This window comes from Peromyscus leucopus, chromosome 3, assembly GCF_004664715.2.
Source record: "Peromyscus leucopus breed LL Stock chromosome 3, UCI_PerLeu_2.1, whole genome shotgun sequence".
In the NCBI taxonomy this organism is placed as follows: Eukaryota; Metazoa; Chordata; class Mammalia; order Rodentia; family Cricetidae; genus Peromyscus; species Peromyscus leucopus.
Genome location: NC_051065.1, coordinates 152,323,346 through 152,335,440, shown reverse-complemented (window position 1 = coordinate 152,335,440; position 12,095 = coordinate 152,323,346). Strand labels below are relative to the sequence as shown.

At 40.6% G+C, this 12,095-nt stretch overlaps 1 protein-coding gene across 2 annotated transcripts in view; it reads right to left on the bottom strand.

The window, feature by feature from the left end:
* Positions 1-255: 255 nt before the first annotated feature.
* The window catches only part of Znf248 (zinc finger protein 248), a 32,770-nt gene continuing 20,930 nt past the window's right edge, over positions 256-12,095 (bottom strand). For both annotated transcript variants that reach the window (XM_028880534.2, XM_037204228.1), the window contains exons 4-6: positions 10,572-10,698; positions 10,206-10,295; positions 256-4,355 (exon numbers count right to left, since the gene is read on the bottom strand). In XM_028880534.2, the coding sequence (XP_028736367.1) occupies positions 2,854-4,355; positions 10,206-10,295; positions 10,572-10,698 (1,719 nt within the window). In that variant the 3' untranslated portion in view covers positions 256-2,853. The remainder of the gene's footprint in view (positions 4,356-10,205; positions 10,296-10,571; positions 10,699-12,095) is intronic.

The following is a 12,095-nucleotide window of genomic DNA, read 5'->3' as shown; positions in this document are numbered from 1 at the left end:
AAAGTCAGCTCTACACACACAGTACATTTGCAAAGGATATGGTGATTTAAAATGCTACAAAGAAAAATTAAAATAGGAAAAGTGATCAGAAGGATGGTTTGATCTTGGGGAGAAGAAATCAACCTCAGTGAAAATGGCTTCACTGAAGGATGAGGAAAAGTGGGTAACCTCAACCCATTAGTAGGAGATGATTTCAAAAGGAATTTATTCATATCAAATTTTACTCATATGGAAGCACAACACAGAGAAAAAGAATTGTTTCAATTAGTACAATAACTTTATTTCCAATGCTCAGAGTTTATGAATTTACAGAAATGAAAACCCTAAGCTGCTTTTTCTACATTTTTGCTACCTAGACTCTCCCTCCACTCTTCTCTGGGCTCACCTGCCGTTGCATCTGGCTGAGTTCTCCAAAATAAGGTACTAGCAATTTGGTGCCATAATTTTGGTAGTAACAGTATCTTCTCAATGACATCAGCTTTAACCGGGATATGCTAATTCAGTTTACATTCTTGGCAGAATGGCTACCTGTAGACACTAGTCTTGGTGTGTTTCAACATCCCTTGTTCCTGGACCACATTACTAGAGTTAGTCTACCATTAATATCTTTTTATTTGAGGCATTCTATTTTTCACCAAAAAGAGCCATGGCTTTAAAAAGCATCCATCTGTGCATCGCACAATGAAAAGAGTTTTTCCCCACAAACCATAATACGGAATGTTAGCACTTGGAAAAGTGACTTCTGTTATTAGCTGGAATGCCTTCAACTCTTAGTATCAGACAGACCTAATAATAAACAAGTAACAGGTATTGTTGAAAACAATACAAAGAAAGTAGTGTAGAGGGCTAAACAGCTCGGCGACATCATATTGGGTCAGCTTTTTATGCTGTGTGCACTGCCATCCTTGGGTCACTGCCCTTCCAGACCAGACTATATGCCAGCATCATACACAGGTGTAAATAAATGCACCCAAATGGTATGATCTCTTTTCATGTCTCTTATATTGTCTCATTTTATGACAACTTCATCACAGAGATCTATTCCAGTATTACATAGCATTCTCTAACTTCAACAAAATTGTCAAAATGGAGTTGTCATGATTAGTTCTGACTAATCTGGATTTATTCCCCAAACCATCTGGGGAGGAGGAAAAAGAAATAAAACTCAGCTCAGCAAAGAAGGTGAGTAGCATCTCTTAAACTACTGATCAATGTGTTTCCAGGAGGTATTGGGAATAGAAGAAAGGAGGTAGAGACACTATACAGGAGTCTATAGTTCTAAATATAAGTATATAGTTACTGAATTACACAGAACTATGGCTACATGCCTCAATAGCTACACATTGAATATTTCAAGGGTATAAAATGAGCATTTTTATTATACACTACCATATTTTTTTAGAGTGCAGCATTACCATTGACAACTTATGTTAAGTCATGTAAATACCATTTTTAATTAACAGCATTTTTACGATCGACACAGAGGTAGCTAAGAAAAACCCTTAGAAATATGTATGATTTCTTCACCAAATGGGTAGTTTGGTAATAATGGCCATACTTATTTATGGCCCAGAATAGTGAAAAAGTATGTGATAATGTTTTGTGTGTATGTGTGTGTTAGAGAGAGAGAGAGAGAGAAAGAAAGAGAGAAAGAGAGAGAGAGAGAGAGAGAGAGAGAGAGAGAGAGAGAATGACATTTGAAATATATACTGACCAACCTATCAAGAAAATGGAAATATTTAGAACTGGACAATTCTGAGGTAATTAAAAGGCTCAATAAACCATCCTGTGGCTTCTTTACTATAGAGGCAGTTTGGTAATGATGGCTATAGCCACTTATTTGTTTTAGGAAATGGAAAGATGGCTGGCTTATACTTTAAATCTGCCATAGAGTTTATATACACACAGCTTCTCTGAGAATATCAATGCCCTGACACACGGTCTGCCAGTTTCCCCAGCCAGTGTTCTAAGGCCAAGCTACCAACATGAGAGTGGGATGGATGTGGTGGAATCCAGAAGAGATGAGCAGTGGTACCCATTCTACAGTGCTCTCAGCATGAAGGCCAACGGTAGCAGCGAAGATAACAGTGAAAGACAGCAAATGATTAGGAACGGTGAGTGCCATTTATTTCCTTTGCTCTCAATATAACTTACCTGTAACTTCACTAATTTTAAACAATGTATTCACAAAATTCCTGAAATTTTAACAATTATCAGCACTTGTAAGTTGGTGTGAGCTGCCCTTATGACATCACCATTTGTGTATAGGTACATGCATATAAACATATTTACATATGCAAACATATAGACCCACATTCACACATATGTCCATAAACATACATAATCTTATCAACCTACAAAGACACTGGCGGTACTTAGTATATGGAAAGTATACTATTATAGTTATTACACTAAGGGTTCATATTTTTGCCTCACATCCTTACTGGGTTCCAATACATAAATCGAGCACTTCCTAAATTACATAAATGTTACATTAGCATACTCACACAAGGTCTATAAACATCAGATGTTCTTTACATATATGTTTAATGTTATTGTCACTCATTTTTAAATTTCATACACTCTTATGAATACAAGTAAAATTAATATTACCCATTATATTTAAAATACATTTTTGAAACACATTTGGAAGACACCACACAATTTAAACTCTATAGATATTTTTTAACCATATTGTTTATATGAATGATTTCCCTTCAATACAATCTTTCTAATCTTTCATACATTTCAACAAAATGGCATTTTCTGGTACTCTGTGGCATTCTTTGGCAGTCTCTAAGCTCATTTTAAAAACTGTACAACCGACTTGACAGGCATAAGCAAGATGAACATTCAGGATGCTGAAAGAGCCTTCATCCTCGTGTGAATTCTCTGATGCTTGGTGAGCACTGACCTCTGACTGAAGGTCTTCCCACACACGTTACACTCATAGGGCTTCTCCCCTGTGTGAGTCCTCTGGTGTTTGGTAAGAGCTGATTTTTCACAGAACATTTTCCCACATTCATTGCATTTGTAGGGTTTCTCCCCTGTGTGAGTTCTTTGATGTACAATCAGGTTTGACTTCACACAAAATGACTTCCCACACTCATTGCATATAAATGGTTTCTCCCCTGTATGTGTTCTCTGATGGACAGTGAGGGCTGACCTGTGGCAGAAGGACTTCCTACACGCATTACATTCATAGGGCTTCTCCCCTGTGTGTGTTCTTTGATGTTCAGTAAGGTTTGACTTGACACAGAATGTTTTCCCACACTGCTTGCATTCATAGGGTTTTTCTCCCGTATGTGTTCGCTGGTGGTTGGTTAGGTGTGGTTTTTGGCAAAAGGCTTTCCCACATTCAGTACATTCATACGGTTTCTCTCCTGTGTGTGTTCTCTGGTGTTGGGTAAGATTTGATTTCTCCCAAAACATTTTACCACACTCACCACATTCAAAGGTTTTTTCTCCCAAGTGAGCTCTTCGAGACTGGGTGGGATGTGATTTCTTGCTGAAAATTTTCCCATTTTCATGGTATTCATAGGGTTTTCCCCCCATCTGTACTATCTGATGTCTAAAGAGAGCTGATTTCCCCCAAGTTTTGCTACTCATTTTGTACTCTGGGGCAATCTTTCTTGGGTAAGCTTCCTGATGAACAATGTGAGCTGAGCCATCATGGAAGATTTCCTCATATTCACTACGCTCACAAGGATTGTTTCTCGGAAGAAGAGCTCTCTGATGTCCAAACTGTAGATCCACATAAAAGGACTTTCTACAAATACTGCATTCATGTGGCTCCATATGCAGATGAGGTTTTGGAGACACACTGAGCTTCAGACCATCAATGAAAGTTCTTCCACATTCAGTGTGTTTATAAAGCGTCTCCCTTAGCTGAGAGTGCTGATTCGTACAAAGGGCCACTTCCTCACTGAAGCCTTGTCCATCTTCATTGTACTCAAAAGGCTGATCAGAAACCGGCTGAGAGAGAGCCTGGCAAAGACTGAGGCCATTTGGTTTCTCGTTATATTTAAAGGATTTCGCTCCTACAGGAATTTTCTCATGCCTATTATTAGGGAGTGACTTCCCCCCTACATTAAACTCATTCAGTTTCTTTCTAGAATAGTTCTTTTTACTAATAATTACACCTGAAATATTTTTTAAATTCATTTCACACGAGTCACATATTTTGAGCAGAAAACTTCTTGAAGAAACAGGGTCCATTTCTAGACTGGAAGTTTTTCGTGTGGTACCGCCACCTTCTACGTGTATGATCTTGTTGGTGAGCATGAATGGCCAAAAATGTTCATCTTGATTTTCCTGGCTGCTCTCTAATAGGTCATCCACTTTCCATTTCCTTTCTACAAATGAGAAAAAAAACACCACACCTTATGAATACTTGTCTTTCTTTTTAAAGAAAGGTTTTTGCTAGGGGTACGAAAATACACAGAAAAGAAGTCCATCCACAAAGCAGAGGAGGGACTTGGGAAGCTGAAATATCTTAACACATTTCTGATGGATGTGTGGACTTTTACAGAAATTTTCAACTCTATGGTTAAGTGTTTTGTTTTAGATTCAGTTTCCTGGGACTGGAGAGATGGCTCAGTGGTTAAGAACACTGACTGCTCTTCTAGAGAACCTGGGTTCAATTCCCAGCATCTGCATGGCAGCTCACACCTGTCTATAACTCCAAGATCTGACACCCTCACACAACCATACATGCAGGCAAAATAAAAATGCACATAAAATAAAAATAAATTATTTTTTAAAAAGTAGATTGTTTCCTGGTAAAAACTGAATTCAACATATTTTCTTTAGCATCCGGGTTTGAGGATAAAAAAACAAATATGCTGCTGTGGAAGCAGGGATGGGGAACTGGTTGTAATATTTAAAACACTATAAATATAAACTTCAAAACCAGACACAAAAAGGTTGGAGCAAAATGCAATTCACAGGAAACTAGAGTGGCTGATTCAGAAGTCACACTATTGAAAAGGTGAGCCCGACAAACGACGAAAACCAGCAAAATGGCAGCAAAGATCAGCAGCCAAGGGCTTGTAGAGGGTGAACTGCACTGGGTGGGAACGAGACACGGTGAGCCTGACGCCTCCCACAGCACTGGAGGAGGTCCCCATCAGACGCCAAACAAATGAAGAGAGTTCTAGAAACACCCACTACTTCAAGTCCGAAAGGACAGTCTGAAAGTCCAGGATCTACAGGTTCTTTTCTTCCCCTTTATTTAGAGGAATCATTTTCTGAAATGCTATGGGAAAGCATGCTGGAAAGGGTAAAATAAAATCCAAACATGCTGTAGTATTAGCAGGTGGAAGTTATCTGAGTTGTTATCCAAGGAACAGAAAATTCACCAAGGAGCAGTTGAATAGTTTTTAAATACGCAGACTATCTGAGAACTGTAACAAAGGAAGAAGTAGGTTTGGCAGAGTCCAAACGTGGTTGACACCAAGCCCGTTGTATATTCTGCCTCATATGCCATCTGTTCACATCCTGGTTACTCTGAAGCCCTCGGTGTACGTATTTTTCTTTACTGCGTGTTTAAGCCTGTCTTTATTTCTAGATGTTTCATTTACACATAGGTTTTCTGCTTTAACATCTAACATCACCTGTGTTTTATTTATATGTGGGACCCCTAACAATCATATTTCTGTATCTTTCACTGAGACTTTCAGTACACTTTATCACAAAAATCTTGGCTATCCTTAACTGTTGGTACTCAATGCAAGAATGTTAATCATATGCTTAATTAAAAAAAAAGCTATGGCAGTCTACCGTCCTAAAGACCAACAATTAAAGTTATGATCCTAGCAAAAATAATTCAAAACAAAATAAGCAAACAAATAAAACTTTATATCAATTGATCCACACTTAATGTTTAAATCTACACTCAATATACCCATTAAAAAATCTGTATATAGAGGGATGAAAAAAAAAAACCTCTCTATAGTGCTAGCTCCATATCTGACAGATAACTGCTCATCACCAGCAATGTTCCTTCCTCAACCAGGCACATTTCAGCCTTGGTTCGCTTGAGAACCTACACATCCTTCAATAAAATGCTACCTTAATTGAAAAATGATGAAAAACAATACAGAGAATGAAAACCAAACTCTCCTACAACATCCACACCACCATCAGACTCCACTTGCTCTACCCATTACACGCAGTGTCCACATGACTCACTGTCACATGAAATAAGTCCTCTGCTTGATGCTGCATCTCTTGCCAGAACCCGAGCCTGGCTCTTGGCAGCCATTACTAGTCTGTTTCCTTTGCATCCTCTGAGGAAATGTCAAGTAGTGATTCTATACAGCAATGTAAGCGTGGATTATCCTTGACTTCTCCCCGATGAGTTGGAATCTACAGGAGACTGTGGGAATGTATACTAAGCACAGGTAGGAAACTTGCTGCAGAACACTTCCTAAATGTATCAAGAGGATGACTCCTCTGAAGCCTGGATCCATAGCTGACCTGAACAGCAGCATCCAATAGACCAGAAGAGGACAACTAAGAGATCCCTCTTTTTGGAAGAAAATCTCAGTGGGAAAGAAATCCTATGCAACCTGGGTGATCAGATCTGAGTTCTGGGCCTATAGCCACTGGAGGGTTGTAGAAACAAAATATATGCTAGTAATAGCAAAAATGTGCTCCGACTTAATGGATATAGTAAGCACACAATGTCTAAACACAATGTCACAGATACAGTATTACTTATTTGAAAAAATATTAAAAGGAAATGAAAATTTAGACGAAGGAGAGACTACAGACATACTTCAGGTACAGAAAAGTGTGCTGGCTGGTTTTCTGTCAACTTGGCAGAGCAATAGTCCTCTGAGGGGAGGGAAACTCAATTGAGAAATTGCCTCCATAAGGTCCCACTGTAGGCAAGCCTGTAGGGCATTTGCTAATTACTGATGGAGGAAGGCCCAGCCCATTGCGGCTGGTGCCATCCCTGGGCTGGTGGTCCTGGGTGAGCAAGCAGGATGAGCAAGCCAGTAAGCAGCACTCCTCGACGGCCTCTACATCAGCTCCTGCCTCCAGGTTCCCATCTGTTCCGAGTTCCCGCCTTGGCTTCCCTCGGTGGACTATGATTCAAGATACATATGCCAAATAAACCCTCCCCCCCCCAAGTTGCTTTTGGTCATGATGTTTTATCACAGCTAAATAAACCCTAACTAAGACAGAAATTATGAGCCTTAGTATAAATTCTAGAGAACAAAAAGAAACAGACAGGTAGAACAGAATCATGCAGTAGTTGGAATACTTTATTTCTATGGGCTACCATCAGGCTAGTGAAAGAAAAACCGGATGTTGCATGTGAAAAGGGTGGAGCAACAACAGCAGAGCACGGCGGCACACACTTTTGATCCCAGCACTCGGGAGGCAGAGGCAGGCGGATCTCTGTGAGTTCAAGGCCAGCCTGGTCTACAGAGCGAGTTCCAGGACAGCTAGGGCTGTAACACAGAGAAACCCTGTCTTGAAAAACCAAAAAGGAAAGGCGAGGTGGGGGAGGAGGAGAGGGGAGGAGGAGGAGGAGGAGGAGGAGCAGCAGCAGCAGCAGCAGCAGCAGCAGCAGCGAAAAGAAACCACCGCAGGAATTACACCAGGGTAAGAAGGAAGAGAACACAGACATGAGGGCTTCTGCGTGTGCTTAGTGAAAAGTAACCTTATGAACAAGTGCAGGTGGCTTTGAAAGAAAAATAGCAAGAGTAAGATGAAGACAGCAAGAGCTGAACAGATGTAGTACAGGGAACCCACGATGCCACCCAGAGGAAGTAGTAAGATGGTAAGGTGGGAAGATACTTCATTCCTCAGAAAGGGAATCAGATTTGTGTGGCATAGGTTTTCCTTCCACCTCTCCTCCAATGGATGGATTTAATAACTTCATAAAGGTGTATCACCCCATGATTGCTCTAGCTGAGCATCTAAAACCATGCTCTAGCTCTAAAACCATGGCCTAGAAAGGGGGCTGGAAACTATGGCATGGGGCACTTCCTTACAACTGAAGTATCTTTTATGTTTTAAAGGGAAACAGAGAGGAAGCAATATGGATGGGGGCAGAGGCAAGAGGGGCATGAAGACCAAACAGAAAGAGAGAAGAGCAGCAGCAGCCACAGCCAGGACTGCACCGAGGATGTTCACTGTCTGGTCTTTTAAAAGGACATCTACCTATCTCGGCTCTACATTTCATCTAACCACACACCATCATACCACCTAAAATTGATGCCTTCAAATAGATACATCCAGTTCCCGCCTCAGCAAGGCATTCCACCCTTGGGTAACTCCAACCTTGAAGTGAACTCCGGGCCAGATTTGAGCAGTTGCCTCCAACTTTTTCCATTTAGAACTGAGTCTATAACAATCCTTTCACAATCATGCTTGTCCTGTGTCTTCTTTATCTCAGTAAGTGGCTTCCCAACTTGTCCAGCTGCTTGAGACAAAAACTTCAAGTCATGTTTGACTCTCCTGAACTCCTTCTCCAACAGCAATCTCGTGGCTCTATCTTCAAGATCCATACAACCCAGCACTTCTCAGTGCCTCTGAGATGGCCTTGGCCACTACCCTTTCTTCTGGAGTACACAGGAGTTTCTTAGCTGGTGTCCCTTCCTAGCTCATGTCCACCCACTGAACACATCCCCATAACTACTGCACAAGCTAGGCAAATCCTTTGAAGCCGAAAATAAGTCTGATGATTCAGTCTGATCTACATCAACTCAAAACGGGGTTTCTTGCATCCCTCAGGATAAAATTACTGTATCTTCCAGGAACCACGGGGATACTACTCACACCACCATTCCACCTGTCTTTCCCAAATACCTTACTTCCCAGCCATGATGGTCGGTCCACTACTGTTCAAACAGAACAAACCTGTCCTAGAGGCCTGGCACCTCGAATTCTCTCTGTCTAGAATACTTTCAGTCCAGATGGTTTATTCTTACTCCCTTAAAGTATTACATGTAACACAATGTTAAACCTCATTTAAGTTTTCTCTGATCACTGTGCCAAATAGCATAACATCGTCATACTTTAGTCTCCCTTCCGGTGTGTGGGCTCTCCTTATCATACTTACCACCAACCAATACCTGTGTGTGTATACACAAATATGTGTATGTACTTAAGCGTATATGAAAACAAATAATTGTATCTACATGATTTTGCTCTTCACTGTAGTATATATTCTATAATATCTTTTACATTATTCTCTCAGTTACCTAGAACATGACTGTACCACAGTGAATGTTCACCATTATATATCTGTTAAGTGGAATATTTGGAAGTACATGGGTATATGCTAACGAAAGGTATCTAAAGAAAATAGAGAGAAGGTGCATAACTTGTAAAGATAAAGATAAATTAACCAAGAAAAAAATCTAAGATGAAGTCAACTGACTTTGGATTTATGGTAAAAATAAAACACTCTAAAATGTCCAAGAAAAGAAAGTATTGGGCTGGAGAGATAGCTCAGAGGTTAAGAGCACTGGCTGCTCTTCCAGAGGTCCTGAGTTCAATTCCCTGCACCCACATCGTGGCTCACAACCATCTGTAATGAGATCTGGTGCCCTCTTCTGGCCTGCAGACATACATGTAAACAGAACACTGTATACATAATAAATAAAATTTTAAAAAAGAAAAGAAAAGGTGTTTATGAACAAGAGACAGACAGAGGAATCATTAAGGCAACAAGTTGTGGGAAGCTGTCCTTGGTCATTTCCAGAGGTCTGGAGTAAAATAGAACATTTCTGAAATAATATTCCAAAGGTAATTGTGGTAGTTTGAATAGGATGGCCCCCACAGGCTCATAGAGTTTAATGTCTGGTCACCAGAGAGTGGCACTACTTGAGAGGGATTAGGAGGTGTGTCCTTGTTGGAGGAAGTGTTGTCACTGGGAAGTGGGCTTTGAGGTTTCAGAATCTCAAGCCAGGCTTAATGGCTCACTGTCTCTTCTGCTACCTTTGAATCCAGATGCATACTCTCAGCTACCTCTCCAGCACCATGTCTGCCTGTATGCCACCATACTTCCCACCATGATGACGATGAACTAAACCTCTGAGCTGTAAACCAGCCCCAGACATTTCCTTTGTAAGAGTTGCGGTGGTTATGGTGTCTCTTCACAGCAATAGAAACCCTAAGGCAGTAACCTACCTTACCCAATGACACAAGGCTACTTTCTCTTGCCAGTGAACTCACTACTGTACCTGGGTGGCATTGGAATCTGTTTTCTGGTATCCAGGGATCTTCTCCTTGCTCTATCTTGAAGATCACATCTGGCTTAGTCACACAATGCCCTGTTAAGACAAAATAACCCAGGCTGGGTGCTCAATAGCTTAGCTTTGTGAACTGAAAAAAATGAAGGAAAAGAAAGGTACAGCTTCAGCTAGGGTTCAGGAAGGCCCTCAACATCCTGCAGAGAGGTGAGCATACACCACTGTCACAGCAAAGAGAGATAGATCATCTCAGACCCTAAAGCCTTAAGACTCCTAAGCCTCAAATTGGACATTACAAACATTCCCTCCCCATCTTGGAAATGTGTGTGACTGGCAGCCACTGAGGAAAACCCTTACCTACTGAGACAAAGTTGCTATAGTTCTCCAGGATGACATCTCTGTAAAGCACTTTCTGAGCAGGGTCCAGCAAATACCACTCTTCCTTGGTGAAATCCACACACACATCCTTGAATGACACGTGCTCCTGTAACAAAAGACTCTTTTCTTGTATGAGGTCATCAGGACTGGACAACATAGAGAAGATTTAGCAGACCGAGTTTCTTTAGAGATTACTGAAAAATAATGAACAGCATTATCTCGCCCCCTTGATTGTTACACTATGTAGAATAAAAGAAAATAGCTTATAGAAACTGAGATTCTGCTAAAGTCTAGGAGTGTTTTAGTTGCTATGAATATGCTGAGGCAAGCAAAAACCACAGTTCCTATTTTCAAAGTGCCTATGTGACCTGGTAAGAACACATAAATGTACATTTATCAAATGGACATTGCAAACCTGGGAGTAGATTTTTTTTTTGGTTTTTCAAGACAGGGTTTCTCTGTATAGCTCATGGACATTTTTTTAAGCACAGTAGTTTTATTAAATATAGTAGACAACGTCATGGTATTTGAACCAATAGTGAACAAGGAGTAAAATAAGCAATATAAGCAGACCCATGGTGACTCAGTTACTGAAATGATTAAATATAAACTTCAAAATAAATTGTGGCTAATATGTTCAATAAAACACGAAATTCAGAAAAAAAATAAAGAAAGGATGGGAGAACTCAACAGATACATGAAGGGTGTGATATGTGTGTGTTGTTGGAAAAGGTTAAGATAGCAGACCAAAGGCTATTGTCCTCTGAATAGTTTTCTACTCCTTTTCCTGGTTCTTTACCCACTCACACAAGTGATTACAGATTAGTACACAGGACACTATTCTTAGTAGCCCTATATTCTCTAAAGCTGCTCCTCGGAGGTGATGATTACAAAGATGGTGGTTAGCTCTGTTTCCACAGTGTAGTCACCCCGAATGGCGACGGGACTGTGAACAGTCCCCTGGGGATGGCTAGGAACAGATCCCACAGGCTGCAACTTCACTTGAATGACGATGTCCTCTGCTGCACAGTTTCACGAGGTCCCATTTATCAGCTTCTGGTTGACTACGCTATCAGGACACTGTTCAGAAAGCCTCACCTGTGCCTGTTAGTTGAAAAGTACCACCCTTTTCCTCTAATAGGTTCTGGGTATCAAGTCTTAGGCTGAGGTCCTGGAACCAGTTTTTATTTTGGACTTTTATTAGAAGTGAGAGGGAAGATGCTGTTTCATTCTTTGGCATGCAGCTACTCAGTGAGACCACTACTTGTTGAAGAGGCTGTCTTCTCCAATATGTATTCTGGGCCTCTTTTTCAAGATTCACATGGATGTAAGTCTAAGAGGTTTATCTGGGTCCTCAATTCCATTCCATTAATCAATGTGTTTATTTTAAAGACACCATTATATGACTTTTATTACTACAGCTCTATCTTATAACTTAAAACTGGTGATTCCTCCAGCAGTGTATTTTATTGTTTGGGGGGATGTGGGTTGTCCTGGGTCTTC